Raw genomic sequence first — 20,096 nt, 5'->3', positions numbered from 1 at the left:
AGCCATATCAAAAATAAAAGTATCACGAAGCAAGAATCAAAGGAAGCAACCCTTTTCAAGAAAAAGTAGTCACAATTTAGGGGTAACAAAGCCTTGGGATGGGAGCAATTCTAGTAGCAAAGCCCTAGGATGAGGGCAATTCAGGAATCCCACCCTGTAGGGCCATCCTACAAGGGGAATTAAAAAAAGTGAGGGCTAAATCTAATGGCAATCCCACATTTTTAAGGGATTCTCAAGAGAGCACAAACAAGCCTTCCTCTCAAGAATTATGAGCAATGTGTGGCAAGCCTTAAATCAGGCTGGGTGAAGAATTTGCTTTTGTGAGTCATAATTAGCAAAAGTAAACATAATATGTGTGTGTGTGTGTGTGTGTGTGTGTGTGTGTGTACATACATATATGTATGTGTATGTATATTATACATACATACACACATATCCATGTACACACATATGTACTCACCATTAATTAATGCACAAATTGCTTTGTAAACTCTCTAAATTCTCATGTTTCCACAAGAAGATACTTTTTGCTTTGCAAACTCTCTGAAATTGTCATCTTCACAAGAATTATAGAAAACTTTATACAGAAAATGCCAATCGAAGAGTGGGAAAAAAAGGAGCCAAAGTTTGTTTCCACGGATGCCTTGACATCCTTGCAACTCAGCATATAAACAAAGCCGTACATGTTAAGAGGTCACCACTGTCAAATTCCCACTCCTTGACCTCAGCTTCACCTATAGACATCAGGCTGCTTGGGCTTGCTTTGCACAACCGCCTCAATTCTTTCAAGCACTTCGGGCGTCAGCAATGGGATTACGTCGAGTGACTTCATATTCTCCAAAATCTATCCACCAGAAACAATAATCAAGACAATTTGAAGGTCCAAACATCAATAATAAAGGTGTTGGCAATACACTCTCGGACACACCCAAAAGCCATATGGATTTTCCGCAAGCATCCTCGCTTGCCGCCTTGCCATCAGGATACCTATGCATACATATACATATACACATATATACAAGTATATACCTATATACATACATAATACACATGTATACACACATGTAGCCTGCCACTCTGCCATCAGGATACCTATGCATACATATATACACATATACAAGTATATACACATATTTACGCACATGTAACGTGCCGCTCTGCCATCAGGATAGCTATGCATACATATACACATATATACAAATATATGCACACATGTACGCACATATATACATAACAAATCTAAAGTCGAGCATGCAATGTGCGTATTGATAGAACCTTGAAACTTTTCATACCTGATACTCTTTGGTAGCCCCGGTAATAACACTACTGACATTGGGATTAGATGCACACCATGCGATGACTAGCTGGGGTAATGGCACGCCGAGCTCTACTGCGATGGATTGCAGATTTTTCACCTTAATCAAAACCTCGTGGATTAAAGACCTGCTTGCCAGATTCTGTGAAACAACAAAAGTTCATACTAATTTTAGTTATGAATCAAAAGAGAGATTAAACAATGAATGACAAAAATTGAGAGTCATTTCTCGTCGATGAAGCCATAAACATATCACCTTGTAGTTTTCCAAGGCAAAACGGCTGTCGGTGGGAATGTTGTCTTTTGTGTATTTTCCAGTCAACACTCCAGATGCAAGAGGGCTCCAAGTAGCTAAACCAAGCCCATATTTCTGGCAAAGGGGTGAAAACTCGATTTCTACCTGCACAAGAGTTTAATCATACCAAGGAACAGCAGCACCAGCCTGTGAAGATGATTTGAATGCAGGGTTGCTTTTTTATGAGCACCATTGCCCTCCAAATTTCGACAATTTTACATATTTTAGGCTGATTTATTGCATTTTTATTATTATTTGAAGGGCAGCAAACATTTTTACCTGTAAAGAGAGGGGGAACAGAATACCCAAAAAACAAGTAAAATGCCCGTCAAAGCACAAGCTTCGTCATATCAAGAAGCACCCCTCTGTGAAGGTGGTTTGCACGCAGGATTGATTTTTTATAAGCACCATTGCCCTCCAAATTTCGAAGATTTTACATATTTTTGGCTGATTTAGTGCCTTTTTTTAAGAGTAGCTCACATTTTTGCCCGTAAAAAAGAGGGGTGAAATGCCCAAAAAACAGTAAAATGCCCGTGGAAAATCAACCCTAGTTGCATGAAAAAACACCAACCCCCGCTTTCAGAAATGGAAGGGCACACACTGATTTCTCTATCATGCGAGACCATATGCATTTGGTAACAAAATCAATATGAAGCTGAAGGTCATTGCTACAATAAGAAACACCTATTTTCTACATCAACAAGGCATATTATGTGTGTACACTAAATGTGTGAAAGTAAACAACAAGTCACATATATACGTGTGTGTACAAGCACTTTGCATGTAAATCTGCCCTTGTGTGTGCAACGGCTTTATCCAAAACTCCCTATGTAAAACCTTTTTTCCTAAATTACTTGTGGCTATGGCTTAGCCATCATCACCATAGCCCACAAGAACCTCTCAGAACATCCCAAGCTTCAATCGAAAGCAACAACGCAAAGCATTCTCAGCATTTTACACCCACAACAGACGGAACAAGTGGCCAAATTGTAGATGTATGTAGCTTACCTTATCTCTTGCAAAGAGGTTGTACTCGGGCTGCTCAGCCGCGGGTCCAATGAGGCCAAGCCGATTGCAGACTTCCCAAGCTTCAGTAATTTGAGTAGCATTCCACTCACTAGTACCCCAATAGAAAGCCCATCCTTGTTGAATCACATGGTTCATGGCGCGTACCGTCTCCTCAATAGGAGTACTCACATCAGGCCTATGGCAAAACACGATGTCCACATACTCCATATCCAGGCGCTTGAGTGACGCTCGCAGACCCTCAATGATGTGCTTTCTAGAGAGGCCCTTATCATTCGGACCAGGCCCCCCCCAGAAAATCTTGGTAGAGATGACAACATCTGATCTCTTCCATCCAAGCTCTTTGATAGCTTGCCCCATGATCTCTTCTGCACGCCCATTCGCATAGACCTCAGCGTTGTCGAAGAAATTGACGCCGCACTCCCGGCAACGTGACAGCAGAACCTTCGCCTCCTTCACATCGACCTGGTTGCCGAAGCTCACCCATGCGCCATAGGAGAGCAGGCTTACCTTGAGGCCTGTTCGGCCGAGATGTCGGTATTGCATGGAATGGGTCGTCACATTCCTCATCGTCTTCTGCACGCAGAGGGCACGCTGGCGTGCTCGAAGCTCTGCGTAGCTATGGAGGTCTCGCGAGCAACTGCGAAATGCAGAGAGAGAGAGAGAGAGAGAGAGAGAGAGAGAGAGAGCGCTTGAAGGGGTGCGCAATGAGGAAAAATGCACTTTGTAAGTAAAGGTAGTTTTCTTCCACATGGCTCTTTCAGAAAGCGCAGAGTGCCTTTCAAATTTAAATTTGTCCATAGGACCTACAATGGCACCTGAAATGTGAGACTTGGGCTGGGTTCACATAGCTTGTGCCGGGACGTCACTTGTGCATCTACCGCGGCTAATCTGAAGGTGCTTGGTCGCTATCACGCCCAAATCAAGTTGGCGAAATGGATCTCTCAAGGGATTAGTCATGGCCCTAAGAGTGTAGATAATTCTGGCCTCTCGTAGTCGAGAGGAAACTAGTGACAAAAGCGTCTGCCTTCGGATTCTGGGTGCATAGTCCTGGTCGTTCTTCTTGTATACTTTTTTGATGTATGATGGGAGCGGCCGGTCGTGCCCTACCCGACTCCAAAAACAAAAAAACTGAAGGTGCTTCCTGGATCCACCAAACACTCGAATGGATTTGTCTAAAGACTAAAATCGTTCTCGTTGCTACTCCCATGTCTTACAACGAAGAAACTCATAGCCCTTCCCTTTACTCCGCCATATTTAGTTAGCTTTTATGTTATAATGGTGTGAACAAGAGGCAAGGTTTAGAGATCCGAACTGAACACTCCGTTATGAGGGATATTAAATGGCCTTCACATAGACCATCCAAAGTGAACTAGCTTTACAAGGTGAATATGCAGGCCTCTGGAAGCTAACTTGACGATGAGTGCATCTTAGTTTTTCTACATTCTTAGGGGTGAGCCCCCTCCTCTCTATATGACACGCCATGAATGTTGAGTGGATCAAGGGTGGGGGTGTGGGATCGTGGATTTGAGACCTGAATTTATAATGCTATTTTCAAGAAGCACGCATGGGTGAGTGGTTAGGGCATCGGACTACCAAGCGAGGTGTCCCGAGTTCAAGTTTTTGGATGGGGGTGACGTGGTGTGCGAGGTGTCCCGAGTTCAAGTTTTTGGATGGGGGTGACGTGCCACACCACGTCACCCCCCGACCGCCATGGAGACCTATCACACGAGCATGTCGCTGCATAGCCACAGGCAGAGCCATGGTGGGCTTCAACCTTTTCTTCTAGCACACGACGCACGGCCTCCATCTTTGCTGCTCGAAAGAGAGAGCACTGTCTCGATCTGCCTTACTTGCATATGATCATGGCCTGCCTCATGTTTCACTCCACCTCACCAAAAGCTCACAGCTATTGAGTCGTTTCGTGGTTGGATCTGCACTGAGAAACACCCTACGGCCTTGAACCCTGACGCATGCACCTGTCGACCTCACAAGCACCGACATTGACATGCATGCAGCTGCTCTCCCTTCCTCTTCTAATCACAACACGGGTGTGAGGGGAGGGGGGCGGAGGGGGGGAGCGCATATGCTCTCATGCCCAATCAACACACAGGCCTATTGTGCTCTTAGTAGGCCCTCTACATGCGAGAGAGAGAGAGAGAGAGCATTCATGGTAAATCTTGTCCAGAGTCTCCATCTTGACTGTGAACTGCTGCAGGTGGAAGCTATGGTGAGTTTTGTAGATGTCGTGTTAGCGATAGAGAACGAGAGGAGTGTGCATAAATGTGTCGTGATGTGTGTACGTGTTAGCAACAAGCTAACCCAGACACCATTTTTTAGAGCTCTCATTGTAAAAACAATTATTATTTTGATGAATCGGGAATATTATAGCTCCTATTTTCTGGATAAACTTTGTAATCGATGAGCCGGGGCTACAAGCTTCCAGTTCGTATCAACCTGTCTTTAGTTAGAGCTCCCAGATTATTAGTTTTGACCACCAAAAACCAATTTTTGTAAGTTATTATTAAGTTTTGGATAATGAAATATACAGCGTGAGCTAACGGCGCTCACTTCTCTCCTTCTCGCACTTCCTACTCCCTCCTCGATTGTCACATTGCAGTAGTGTCTGTTGCATTTACAACCGCAGGTAAGAGCTCTATGCATTGACGTAAGCATTTCACAGTATTTCGTAGCTTTTGGCGTCGCCAACCTGCGGCCTAATTTCATCATAAGTAGGAATTTACACTTCAAAATCAAAAACTAAGCATAGGCGGGGTATTGGAGCATTATTGCTAAGCAATTAGATGCATTCTGGGTCGAAAACGACTAGGTCAAAAATCCACTGCTGTTAATAATCGCGATTTTTGCACTTGACCTAAAGTGGGATTTGAGACCATAAGCATGTGTGCTTAGGTCTTATAAACATGTCCTAGAAGTTTCGTTATGTGTGGATGTCATGATGCTGTAACGAATGTGATTTGTTTGTCGATGAGTGATTGGCTTTTGGTGCTTTCTGTCATTTGAATGTAGCTTGAGTTAGATGCAAGTTGTTTGTTGTTTTCCAAGAGATTGACAACCTCTTGTAGCCTCAATGTACTAGTCAAGTCAGCTTCGTCCCATAGATTGACAATTTAATCGTGGTTCTCGCTACATCTGCAATAAGATAGAAGTGAGGTTCGACACCCGTCCCACATTTGGCGCCGCTGCCGGGGATTGAAGAGATCTAAACTAGGGGAAAACACGAGCGTCTTGTGAAGTTATCCTTTAACTTCCTCTCTTAGAGTAAAAACTTTCTTTTAGAAACCGCATAGCTTAAGATTGTCGTCTTTTACTGTGTAGAGGTAGCTTGGAAGTAATCGTACTTGCTGAGTACCTTTATGATTGTAGGATTGTAGAATTAGACTAAGGTTTTGAGAATGATTGATGGGCGAGACAAGTCTCAAGAGCAAGGCTTAGAAAACCATAAAAAACAAGAAAACGAGTGTTTGTGGACACTTTCCACAGCCCCATTGCAGTAGAACGTAGGACTAGGGTAAGTAGAATCCGAGGTGAATTTCTAAACATTGCTCTTTAGTTGTTATTTGAAGTTGTAAAATTTCAGGTCTACGGCCAGAAATAGCACGAAAAGACTGCCAACCACTCAATCCGACTGGAGAGTATGCTTAAAAGTTGTATGAACCAGTGGGTAAGCTCAAGGACACATTGAGGTAAAAAATTCATGAGTTCGCAAAAACTCAGATTATTTACTTTTTCTTGACATTTTAGGCCAAATTAAGTTTTGACTTGATTCCAAGGCTTAAAATAGCTCATGCAAAGACTTCCAGTGAAAAAGTTCAAAAAACTGTTCATTTTAGACCTAATAAGTAATCGCAATTATTTACTTTTAGTCCAAAATTGACCAAGGTTGATACCAGAGACTCTATGCATGTGTACAAACAACTTTTGTAAAGGACCATAGGATTTGGATCACCAAATTGAGCAAAAATTGAGTAAAAACTAAAGTCTGTACAGACTTTTGAGAACTTGAGTGTAAATTGGAAAAAAATTTATTCAAACTTAATGAAACTTGATATTGATGTGATAGACATGTGTATATGCTCAGTTGACCAAAAAGATGCAAAAATTTACCAGAAGTAAATAATCGTGATTATTTACATATCTCCCATTTTTCAACTTTTTTGACCAAGTTAGCAATACCACTAGCCTTACCATGTTGTATTAAGCCCACATACCAAATTTGGTAAGATTTGGATCATTGGATTGGAAATTGTGACCAAATTTGCAAAGACGGTCTGCGGACACAAAACTGATGACCATTTGAATAAAAAATTGTCCAAACTTGATGAAACTTGGCTAGGGAGCTTAAGTTGAGGTGCTTAACAGATCTGTGTCAAGATTGGGACAAAAACTTGCAAAAACATAGTAGGAGTAAATAATTGCGATTATTTACATTTGCTACAAGATTGATAATCTTGCACATTTGAGTATACCACCAGGTCAAGCACATCAAGTAGACCACACAAATCAATTTTGGTGAAATTTGGATCACAAAAGTGAAACTTAAGCCAAATTCTTGAAAACTGAATTTGCGAACACAAAACAGTTTCTAAACTTGAACAAATTTTATCCAAACTTAGTAAAACTTGTCCAGAGACATTAATAGGTTGTATACTTGGCATATCAAGCCAAAAAGTGCAAAAAACTGAGAAAAGTAAGTAATCGTGATTATTTGCTACTGCTACACAAGGACACGAATTTTGACTTTTGAACTTGTACAATGTTAGACCAACATAATACAAGGCCACCGGGCAATTTTGGGTTCAATCGAATCCAAAGTGGTACATGTTCACTCAGTTTCCAAATTGCAGATTTATCCTTTGACTTTTGCAAAAGTAGAATCTGAAAGTCTCAACTACTGACTCACTTAGCTCGAATTGAAGTGATACACATAGACTAGTCACAATAGTTAGCAAAAACTATAGAGCCTTTGTGAAAGAATAGCTAGCTAGATTAAAATTGATACAGGAATCAAGTTGCAGACAAGGAATTGGCAGCTTGACGGAAGTTGCAATCAAGTCAAGTGGAAGAAATTGACAACAAGTCAATCCGACGGTAAGTACTCTGTCCGTGGCATCACAAGCCTTTATGAACCTTAGATCTGGTCGTGTACTAGGAAACCAAGGCATATTTGGAGAAACCTCCAGTAGAGTATCCACCGAAGAGAGTGTGAATCAGGGCAATTCCTTGCACACTATCCTTGAGGAAGTCTCAAATACTTTTTCAGATTCAACATCTAAAATGTCTTCCTATTCGACTCACTTAGAAACCAGAACGACAGTGCACTATAAGCATATACTCTCTTTTTATAAGACTATTTGTCATGGAGCTTAGGTTTACCTGGATCCTAACGAAGAGTATGCTATCCACATTGATGACCATGGTATAGAGTTTGAAGAGGGATCAGAGCAAACAAACAAGGAAAATGTACATGGATAGAAACGGAACTCAGTATTTCCAAGTTGAAAACCCTGACGTGATAGAAAAATGGGGGTTAGAAGTAAATACCATAGTTCCAGATATGGCAGCAAAAGAAGGACCACCTACTTTAGAATTCGAGGGAAGCCTTTGAAACGGCTTAGTAAGGATAATCTTAGGATTGGAGTCTATTGGTGGGAGGATAGAAACTTCAAAGATCTTCTATGGACTTCGCATGCCAAATCAAGACAACTAACACCCATGAAGTGTTGAAGATGATGAAACAGGAAACAGAAGGAAGATAGCAACTCAGAGTAGGAAGAAGATGGAGAAGGAGAAGACACGGAGCTTGCATACGAGATCTTTGTAGTCTATCTCTCTATATTAGAATAATAGAGTATTTACAAACTCAGAGCTACAAAGCTTATATGAGACCCTAAGAGATAAGGTGTCCTTTCACACCAGATGTCCAAGGGGAAAAAACCAGTGGGAGAAATGTGCCCCTGGTGAAGCGCGTATACACACTAACACTACTACATGTCTACAAATCCCCCCTGTAGTGATAGTGTGAATCCGTACAAGGTAGCAGATCATCATGTGTATGAGAGTAAGCCCAAAGCTTTTCGGAAAGCTTCAAACTTTTCTCGTGATAACGCCTTCGTAAATAGATCTGCAATGTTATCCTGTGTAGGACAGTAAGTTAGTGTGATCTCCCCTGCATGTAGCCTTTCCCTGACATAGTGGTAGTGAACCTCTATGTGCTTTGTTCTTGCATGAAATACTAGATTCCTTGCAACTGCCATAGCACTCTGACTGTCAGTGAAAATGGTAGTGGGTGCCTGTTGACACTCACAAAGATCTGCCAATAACCTGCGTATCCATACACAATCAACTGTTGCCGTGAATGCTACCCTGTAGTCAGCTTCACAAGTTGATGTAGCCACTGTGGGTTGCTTCTTGCTTAGCCAAGATATACATGCATTTCCCAAGAAAAAACAATTCCCACTTGTGGAATGTCGTGTGTCAAAATCACCAGCCCAATCTGAATCGTTGTAACCAAGAAGCTGCATAGAACTGTGCTTTCCATACATATCCCCCCTTGGAAAGAACATGAAAAGATTAGGGGTACCTGAAAGGTAACGAAGTATGCGCTTCACAGCCTGCCAATGATGCATACCTGGGCTGTGCATAAATCTGATTGCTTGTGAAACCCCAAATTGAATGTCTGGACGAGTGTTACCTGCTAAATATATCAAGCAACCAACCGCTGCTGCATAAGTATGTACATCAAAAGGTTCTCCAGCATCGTGCATGCTCAACTTTGATCCAGTTTCTACAGGTGTAGAGATTGGTTTACAATTTTGCATACCAAACTTGTCCAAAATTTTATGCAAATATTTTGCCTGCAACATGTATATGCCATCCTCTGATTGCACAAACTGAATACCCAAGTAATAATGTAGCAAACCAACATCAGACATCTCAAAGGTTTTTCTCAAAGCATCTTTAAACGCTTCAATTTCATTTGCAGTATTGCCTGTAAGAAGCATATCATCCACATAAAGTGTTAGCATAATGAGAACTCCATCTCTCTTTTTGACATACAAAGTACTTTCTGTTGGACTATTTTGAAATCCCTGGCCAATCAAATAAGTATGTATCTTCTCATACCATGCTCTTGGAGCCTATTTGAGACCATACAAAGCTTTACGCAATCTATATACCTTTTGCTCTTGACCTTTTACAACAAAACCACTTGGTTGACTTACATAAACTTCCTGCAAATCACCATTCAAAAAAGCAGTTTTGATATCCAATTGATGCACTTTCCAACCATGATGAGTAGCAATTGCAACTAGTGATCTAATTGTGGACGCACGAGAAGTAGGAGCAAAGGTTTCATCATAATCTATGCCTTTCTGTTGAGCATAGCCTTTTGCCACAAGCCTTGCTTTGTACCTGTCAACAGTACCATCTTGTTTCCTTTTTACCTTAAAAACCCACTTTGTACCAATAGGCTTTTTACTTGTAGGCAAGTCCACTAGATCCCATGTATGATTCTTATGAATAGAATCAATTTCTTGCTGCATAGCATCTTTCCACCGAACACACTCTAAAGCTTGTTCAAATGAATCATGCTCATCTGCATCACAAAGAGTGCTAAAGCAAGCCAAATCTACTTGCTCTCTGCCAAAAGTAGTACCAGCACGTGTTTTTCGTGGCAATGGTGCATCCAACTTGCTATCCTGCAAAGTTTTTTGAACCCATTTAGGCAAGGTTCTTTCTTCCCTGAGAACTTCTTGCTCTTCACGCACAATTTCCTCTACATCATGAGGTGTCACATGCTGATCAAAAGATTGATCAAGATTATCAACCTGTTGTGATTCCTGATTCTCCACAAAAGAAGGAAGTAAACCTTCAAATACATCATGTGTCTGCATATGAGGTACATCAAAAGCAACCATAGGTTAAGCAGTAGTTTCTGCAAAAATTACATCACGACTTTCAAAAATCTTGTTTGTAGCAGGATTGTAAAGTCTATAATCTTTACTTCCACTATTGTATCCCACAAATATACATTTGATTGCCTTATCATCAAGCTTCCCACGTAACTACTGAGGGATGTGAGCATAAGCAAGACAACCAAAAACACGAAGATAACTGACTGAAGGTTTTCTGTCATACCAAGCTTCATATGGAGTAATGGTCTTCAAGGCACGAGTAGGACACCTGTTCAAAACATGTGCTGCACAAGCAACTGCCTCCATCCATAGCTTATGAGGAAAACTCTTAGCCTTGAGCATATATCTAGCAGTCTCCATTAAAGACATGTTCTTCCTTTCTGCAACACCATTCTGTTGTAGTGTGTATGGCATAGTGCATTGGTGTTTAATGCCTTTCTTTCCCAAAAAATCCTTAAATGCACCTGACATGTATTCACCTCCTCGATCGGTACGAAGAGTCTGTACTTTGCAACTTGTTTCATTTTCAACCATGGCGACATAATGTTGAAAAATTGCAAACACATCTGACTTTGCTTTGAGTGGATACACCCAACAAAACCTGGAAAAGTCATCAATGAAGGTCACAAAATAAAGGCTGTTTCCCATAGATGGCGTCCTCATAGGACCACATACATCACTGTGTACAAGCTGCAACTTTCATGTCCCTCTAACTGAACCATCCTGCGAAAATGCAAATCTGTGCATCTTTCCAAGAACGCAACCTTCACATACATGTCTTGGTGGCATCTCCAATAAAGACAAATCATGCACCATATTATGACGTTGTAAAGTCATCAAACTGCCATAACCAACATGCCCAAATCTAGCATGCAACAACTTAGCATCCTGCATGGCCTGAGTCTTTGTTTCTGCAATACATACCTGAATCTGCTTTTCATAACGATCTAGCACAAATAGTCCATTTTCCAGCGTACCTGTAGTGATAAGAGAATAACCATTCTCTCGATCTCGTACAACACATCTGTCATCCTCAAAAATGACCCGAAGACCATTTTTTGCAAGAGAGGATACAGACAACAAATTCTTCTTGATGCCTGGAACATATAAGACATCAGGCAAGCATACATCTGAACCATCTGAAATGGTAATCAAAATCTTACCAACTCCTTTAATTGGATAAGAAGCATTATTTGCACATGTCACCTTCTTTCCTGCTGGAGCTGCATCCAATGAACAAAACAAATCCTTCCTTGAAGTAATATGCCTGGATGCACCACTATCAAAGTACCAAATCATTTGTGTATCGTCAACGTTGTAAGCAGAAAAATATGAACATACTAAGAAAGCATAAGAATCCTGCACAAAGTTTGCAGACTCTTCTTTAGCTGTAGAAGAATCACCAGAAGCTGAAACAACCAAACTTGACTCTTTCTTCTTTTCTTTAGAAATTTGCTTTTTACACTCGCTAATGTAGTGACCAGGTTTCTTGCAGTAGTGACATTTACCTTTCTTCTTGGACTTGTCGGAATCACCTTTAGACTTCTCTGAAGACTGTCCTGCACCAGGACTTAGAGTGATGAGCACTCTCTTTACCGTTGTTTTTGTTCTGTACAACAAGAGCATGATCCATACCATCCACCTGTAAAGACTTGTTCTTACGTGATTGATCCTCTTGCAATAGCAAAGCCACTAACTCTTCAAAACGAAGAGGCTCGGGATTAGCTCACAAAGACAGAGTCAAAGAAGTCTGAAAAGTCAAATAAGATGGTGGTAGTGAATTGAGTGTTTTGGAAACCAAGTCCTTCTCTGGAATCACTTCATCAATGCTAAGCAATTTCTCTTTAAGATCCCTAATTTTTGTAAGATGCTCGACGATATCGTCACCTTCGTCCATCTGTATTTTGTTAAGTTGTTTCTTCAAAAACTCTATTCTGGCAGCGTTTCTTCCTCCAAACATATCTTGCAGAGTGTCCCAAGCATTCTCAGAAGTTCTGCAAGATCTGATATGTGGTGTAATTGTCCTCTTTATGGTTAAGGCAATCACAGCCATAGCTTGTGCATCTTTAGTATCCCATTTCTTTTGCTCTGGAGTGACTTGTGAGGGTCATGCACCAACAGCTGTACCACGACCAAGCGTGGCAGGTGCAATGCTACCTGGACGAACTTCATCTCCAGATACATAATCCCACAATCCTTTACCAACCAAAACATTTTTGGCCATAAAAGACCAAAGAGAATAGTTGGTACCATCCAATTTGTCTTCGGATGTAAACGCAATAAAAATCTCTTTGTCCGTAGATTGAGCCATAATGTGGATGCACACAAGAGAGCAAAATAACCTCCAAGAGATTCAAAAATGTCCTCTCCAATGCAAGCAAAACTCTACACAAAATCTCAGCACAAAGCTAAGACAAGCTGCTTCCCAAAAGAACTGTTTACCTGAAGAAAATCTGTCAAAAAGCACACCCTCTTGATCTAAACGCCTCCGAAAAGTAACTTCTGCTATGCTGCTCAGAACAAAATGCTGAGGGCTCGAACGGCTTCAAAAGGGGGGTAAAACCACAGGTCACCTACTGAGAATACTCCCGGAACGTCGAGGATGATCCCACGAGCAAATTTTCCGAAAACTGCCTAAAAACTGCGATTGCGCGCGCGGACACGAAAACGCAAGTAGAGGCTCTGGAAATCACCTTGCTCGGATACCAATTGTTGAAGATGATGAAACAGGAAATAGAAGGAAGATAGCAACTCAGAGTAGGAAGAAGATGGAGAAGGAGAAGACACAGAGCTTGCGTACGAGATCTCTGTAGTCTATCTCTCTATATTAGAATAATAGAGTATTTACAAACTTAGAGCTACAAAGCTTATATGAGACCCTAAGAGATAAGGTGTCCTTTCACACCAGATGTCCAGGGGGAAAAAATTAGTGGGAGAAAAGTGCCCCTGGTGAAGTGCATATACACACTAACACTACTACATGTCTACATGAAGATCATCTATATCTTCAAGATCAAAGATAAGGTTCATCAAATCTACCAACCTACCTGTTTAGAGATTGTTATAAGAACAAATTTGTTATGATGACTCCTGAGGAGGTGGAACAAACCAAATACCAAGGGTACTCTATAAGGGATTGGATATTGGGCCAAGGACCAGAAACTATTCCAAGAGATGAACACCATGAGAGATCTTCTAAGAGAAATGTTAAGAAACTAGAAACCACCTCATCACGAAGAAAACCGGGTGACACTAAAGCCAGTTCACAGCTACATGAGTCACTATTTCCAACAGACTGGTTTGAAGGACTCGGAACGGGACCAACTGCCGAGAGATCGGGAGTTGAACCAAATAGACATGTCAAACCAGTTGATTTTCAGAAATGGGTCAGAAAATACAGTGGATCTGGGGATCCATATGACCACTTAGCAAGCTTTAAGCAAGTGCTAAGAGAAGAACGCATATTTGATTTCCATACTCAATTTGAGGGGTTCGGAATGACATTAGAAGGAAAAGCATTGACATGGTCCCAAAACATTCCACCAAGGTCAATCATAGACTTGAATACATTAGCTCAAGGATTTGTAGCTGCTTGTTCCAAAACGGGGATCAAACACAATACGGTAGCTCAAATCTACAGCTTTAAACAGAAACAAGGTGAGTTTGTTAGGGATTGTGCAACTCGGATGAAACAATACATTGCAAGATGCCCAGAGCTAGAGATACCTGCAGAAGAAAGACTAGTATCATTGTTTCTAGAGGGGCTGCTAAACAAAGAACTTCATCCTATACTATATAGCAAGAAGCATACGACCCTAGAAGAGTGTGTGTCAGATGCTATTGACTTAAGAGACAATTGTGATATTTTTAACGAAGAAGATGTCCCTCAGGATAACCAAATCAAGAAAACAACATTCACCAAACAGCACAAGTGAGAGCGGCTACTACAGCACCGCTTTTCAGTCATAAAAGACATGCTCAAAAGAATGAATGACATGATGAATAACATGAAAAAAGCACCTATGCAGGGACTAGGACAAGGGATACCTCAACAGGGACAACCAATTAGGCCACAAAGATGGTGTGCAATCGAGGGTAAATGAATCAACCATGAGACCTATGAGTGCTATTACTGACCTATGATGGGAATGTTCATTACGTGCCTATGAGACCACAAGGAAAACCCATGTACAGATATCAGCCTAATATGGCCCCAGTTCATGGCCCCAGTTCAAAGACCACCGATGGGTATGGAAAGACCTCAACCCGTATTGGGCCAACAACCTCCATATCCAAGACATAATGCAGTGCTCGTAAAGTAGATACATCTAGAGGGAGTCATAGATGAACAAGCACTAGTGCCTCTTACACCCTATGCTGAGCCTAGTCCATCTACAGTAATGGTAGAAGGAGATTGGTATAATTCACATCCACCACCAATGGAAGAATCTGTGACTTATACTCCACCAGAGCTTGCACCAATGTATTATGTGGCTAATCAAGGTGTTAGACCTCCTATGGTAAGACCCATGATCAAGCCAAGAACTAGAAACTGCCATAACTGTGGTGCAGATGATCATTGGAAATATGAATGCCCAGAGCCTGACAAAAACCTCAAGCCAGTTGAAGCTTATTGCATACAATGTTGCAAAAAAGGAGGACACTTCCCAGAGGATTGTCCTAAAAGTTATTTAAACAAGGGTAAAATAGTAGTGAACATAGTCCAAGTGATACCTAGTAGCTCATCTGAGAGAGAACCAATTGTTCCAATCAAGGTAATCACCAGAGCCTAGGCTAAGAAAAAGAAACATAACTCCTCTGATGATTCGGAGAATACAAAAATTTCCTCTCAAAAGACCAAAAGAAGCAGAAACAAAAGGTATGAGATGAGAAAATAGAAACAACGGGCTGAAATCGAGGAGAAAGCAAAGAAACTATTCTAGGAAAAAGTAAAAGAAACTAGAAATGAAATCAAAGAAACCACCGTGAAATCTGGAGGATCAATTTTGGTTGACAAAATTTTTGAGCCTATTAATGTAGCCTTGGAAGCTTACCAAGCGGGACTTAAAGCAGGCCAAAACATGGAAAACAAATGGAAAAACTATCTTTCTCCAGACATGGAAGCATCTAAGCTTGAAGCTTATCAAAATTTGGTAAGAATCGCGCAAGAGATGCTGGAAAAACAAAAACCCAAGCTCGAGAGTATGGCAAAACATAAGGAGCTTGTGGCAGGAACTAATAAAGAAAAATCCAAAATGGTGGTAGAAACCCACCTTGAAACAAAAGAGCCAGAACTTATTGTGTTGGACAACGAAAATGTCTTAGACAGAATTCCATTCGTACAAGAAGACTGGCCAAGACACTTATAGGAAAAAGTGAGAGAAATCAATGATGGGAGCCTAACTCTAAAGTCAGCTCCTATAGATGAAGTTTGGTTAGACAACCTACCTCTTGATATGGACATAAATGTACAACCCTTGTATGGGGATTGCGGATCTGAAGCTTCAGGAATGTCTAAACCATTGACCTTGAAAACATTACCCTCTTACTTGGGAGATAACGAAGATGAATCCATAGTGTGTAGAACCACTCAGGTAAAAAGAGCAGAACAAACCCTAGAGGTAGACAACATCCATTCAATCATGTCTACACCCATCCAATGCATTCTTACTTTAGGAGAACTGTTAAAAATCAGACCATATTTATGGAATGATCTACAGAAAACTCTAAAGAAGGTGGAAATAACAGAGCTAATCTCAAAAAATTTGGAAAAATTGAAACACAAATTGAATATCAGAGATTAGATCTGTTCCAACGAACAAAGTTGAAGGATACTACGAAGGGGAAGAAGGAAACACTACCCTTCTAGTGAAATATAATGACATAGAAACCATGGAAATACTGGATAGCAGGGCAGGCATAGCCATAGCCACGAAAGCAGTATGGGAATCTTGGGGACAACCATCCATTAGACATACTTGAATGAAATTGCAATTGGCTGATGGACACATCGAAAGGCCTTTAGGACTGCTTGAAAAAGTGATAGTTAATTCCTGTGGATTGAATATGAACACACTTGCCACAGTGAACTTTGGAAAGAAACTCAATTACAAAATCATCTTGGGAAGACCTTTCATGCGTCAAGTACAACTCATCCAAGATTGGGGGAAACTACCTGTACTTGAAACAAGTGGGATCAATAACAAGAGTTGATCTAAAAGATCACACTTATAGATATGTCATGAAAACTCCCATACAAGAATTTGATTCGGTCTCTTCGGCTGAAACTAAGCTTTCATCTTGGTTGCACAAAGCCACTCCTATTTGGATGTGCGGAGCTTCAAAACGAAAAGAATTTATCTTAGAGAGGGATTGCACACATGAAGACTTATATGTACCTGAACCCTTTCTCGAGCATTTGTTTGAGCCATTTGAGTGAACTCAAATCTTAGCAACAATGGATATATGCGTAAATACGTCTATGCCTATTCAATTTTGCAATGAGGATGGCTATGACATAATTCCCATACAAATGATTTCAACCCTTCACATTGAAGACAAAACTCATGAACCCAAAGACTTGATGAAAAGCTCAACAAGTCTTTTCAAACCTCTACTATGATGCAACAGATGAGTTAGAAGAACATTCAGCTACCTCAGATGATTTGGGGTCAGAAAAAGAACATGTGAGAGCTAAACTGCTCATGAAAGGAGGAGAGGAAAAGTTTTTTTACTTTCCAAACCAGAAACCGAGAAGACAGAAATGGTATAGATGAAAAAGAGAAACCAGAAATGTGAAAGTTATACCTATGCCATCAGTCTCCAGTAGAACACAGTTCCTGATGCAGATAGATGCACATGATTGTGTCAAGGACAAAATCATTGGTAGATATCCTTTAAATGAAGAAAATAAAATGAAGAAAACATTGGGAAAAACGAGAAAGGAAACTCAAATAAAGCTAAAAAACCAGGACAGGGTTCAACCATGACACGAGTTGAACGGAAAAGAAGTATCAAGAGTTGAAAAAAGCTGTAAAGGAGATATGTACGATAGAAATGGAAACCACAGAAGAGGATGGTACAGATGTAATGAGCGTTCCATCCCATTACAAGAAATATACTCTCCAAGATCAAAAAATCATAGTCGAACAACCTGTCAGGGAACTACGAAAACAGGGCGAGTCCTATGAAGGTCCTAAAAATGCAAAAAAGATAGTTTTGGCTGAACCAGGAGAAGAGCCTAAACCAACCAACATTGCAAATGACCTTACGAAAGAAGAAGAAGAGATTTTGTTAAGCTTATTGAAAGAATACCGAGCTATCTTTGCTTGGTTTTATAAGGATCTCAAGGGTGTTGAACCAGAAATCTCTCAACATACCATACCCATGAGAGATGATGCGAAACCAAGTAGACAAAGGCCATACACATATAATGAAATATTTGCCAGGAAGATCAAAGAAGAGATTAAAAAGCTAAAGGAGGCCGAATTCATTTATGGAATTGAACATACAGATTGGGTGTCTCCAATTGTGGTAGTACCCAAGAAAAATGGAAAACTACGGGTGTGTGTCAATCTTAAGAAAGTGAATGCAGCTACCATTAGAGACAACTTTCCTCTTCCAATCACTGAGCATGTTTTAGAACGAGTTAGAGGTAAAGAAGATTACAGCTTTTTAGATGGATTTTTGAGATACAATCAACTTTTGGTTGACCCCAAAGATCAGCATAAAACTGTCTTCGCAACGGAATGGGGTATTTTTGCCTATCGGGTTATGCCTTTTGGGTTAACTAATGCTCCTGCCACCTTTCACAGATTGATGGGCCGTGCTTTTAAAGAATATCTTAGGAATTTCTTGGAAGTATATATAGATGATCTATGCATACATTCATCAATCCGGCTGATCATTTTGAACACCTCAAAATGATATTTGAAAAGTGTAGACTTCATAGGATTTGCTTAACACTAGGTTGGTAACCTAACAGGACATAAAAGTGTCCTTTGCAGGGTTTAAGAAAAACTTTACAATTCCTAGAAGATGACTCCATTCACAAAACCCTTCATTGAGCACATTCACAAGACCCATGTGCTTTTGGAAAAATTATAAGTATAATGAAATGTACAATTCAATGGGAGAACCGAGCTCTCAAAGTAAGTGCATTTGAAAAAACAGCAAAAAACAGGGAATCTCATTAGTACATCGCTTGGTACTCTAAAATAAAATTTGGTCTAGCCATTCTGACATTTTTCTAGGGATCTACAATATTATAGCTTTCAAATAAATGAGTGCTCACTACCTCAAAAATTCTACTAGATGGTTTACATTTTACTCCAAATTAGCATGTTTTTAGACAGTTTGGGGTGTACGCACATGTCGGGCTAAAAATACCTAAATGAGAGTTCAATTTAGTATACCATCCACTTCATGAGAACTATAACTCTTTCCTAGATGTCATCGACACAAAGAAGCCAATTATTTGCCTTTTCCATTCATAATGAGAAGGAGATTATTCACGACATTCTATTTCCCAACTACAAAACATTGTAATACTAGTAGGTTATATTGCAGAGGAAAAAATTTGGAGGCTTGTATCAAGCTCTAATGATAAGGTATATATAATACACAATGAAAAAGAGATGGTATGAAAATAATATGCACAATAGCAATTTAAAAACATTATAGAACAAAGTATTTTCTTCCTCAAAGATAAAGCAATCTCTTATTAGAGCCGTTCAAAGTAACACAAAGATAACATGTCAAGGTCCCAACTTATAACCAAAAACAAATGCTTCCATCTCAACATGCATAACCTGTTGGTATTACCACCACACTTCCACAAACTTGCACATACCACTCTTCAACCAACATAAGTTACAATGAACATAGTCGCAAGGATAGACAGACCTAATGAACAATAGCATACAACCATTTGGAAAAGAACCATATGTACATTGGCCAAAACAGTAGCCATAATAAGCATTCTAACATCTTCAAAACTATTCATTGCATTGTAATATAGCCCTAGCCATAACATGGAAACAATGCCATAATAACCATAACTTGGCACATGTTCCAATTCCATGTTTCAACAAAAACATAACAGCCGACAAAAATACAAGGCAAGATAAAGATCAAGATGACTAATATATACCTAGATGAATCCAAGAAAAGACCAAATTCACCTATAACAAAAAAGTGCAGCTATAAGCTCATGGTTGTGAACCACAAGACGATATAACCGTTTAGCTACATCATGCATAGTATCCACAAATACTACGACATCCCCACTAACTTCATCAGCGCCCAATAGTGGGTGTAGAACCACGCATGAACATATGCTCCCACAAACACACACCCCACACGCACGCACCCATGAGCATACACCCATACGAAACTCTACGAACTGAGTTTCTGTCATTTGCTCTAGAGGTGAAGGGCAGACTCAGCCATGATCAAGCCTAGCACAAAACAAAAGCATTAGATAGAAAGAATTAAACCAACAAAGATAAAGTTGATAGGGCTA

At 40.3% G+C, this 20,096-nt stretch overlaps 1 protein-coding gene across 1 annotated transcript; it reads right to left on the bottom strand.

Moving 5' to 3' along the window:
- Positions 1-507: 507 nt before the first annotated feature.
- Positions 508-3,333, bottom strand: LOC147427991 (putative voltage-gated potassium channel subunit beta). The gene is made up of 4 exons (XM_086497242.1): positions 2,619-3,333; positions 1,572-1,715; positions 1,293-1,457; positions 508-844 (listed from the first exon to the last, which is right to left on the bottom strand). The coding sequence occupies exons 1-4, from the start codon at positions 3,204-3,206 to the stop codon at positions 731-733; spliced, it is 1,011 nt and encodes a 336-aa protein (XP_086353368.1). The 5' UTR covers positions 3,207-3,333; the 3' UTR covers positions 508-730.
- Positions 3,334-20,096: the final 16,763 nt, after the last annotated feature.

This window comes from Adiantum capillus-veneris, chromosome 23, assembly GCF_014529385.1.
Source record: "Adiantum capillus-veneris isolate H3 chromosome 23, ASM1452938v2, whole genome shotgun sequence".
In the NCBI taxonomy this organism is placed as follows: Eukaryota; Viridiplantae; Streptophyta; class Polypodiopsida; order Polypodiales; family Pteridaceae; genus Adiantum; species Adiantum capillus-veneris.
Note: the sequence above shows the minus strand (reverse complement) of the source record. Positions and strands in the feature narration are given on the sequence as shown.

Bases quoted from the DNA above. Each gene is read 5' to 3' on its own strand.
- LOC147427991 (XM_086497242.1), bottom strand. From the start codon at position 3,206: ATGAGGAATGTGACGACCCATTCCATGCAATACCGACATCTCGGCCGA. The intron at 1,716-2,618 runs GTAAGCTACATA...ACTCTTGTGCAG, and splicing joins ACCTCTTTGCAAGAGATAAG to GTAGAAATCGAGTTTTCACC. The intron at 845-1,292 runs GTATGAAAAGTT...TCTGGTGGATAG, and splicing joins GGGCTACCAAAGAGTATCAG to ATTTTGGAGAATATGAAGTC.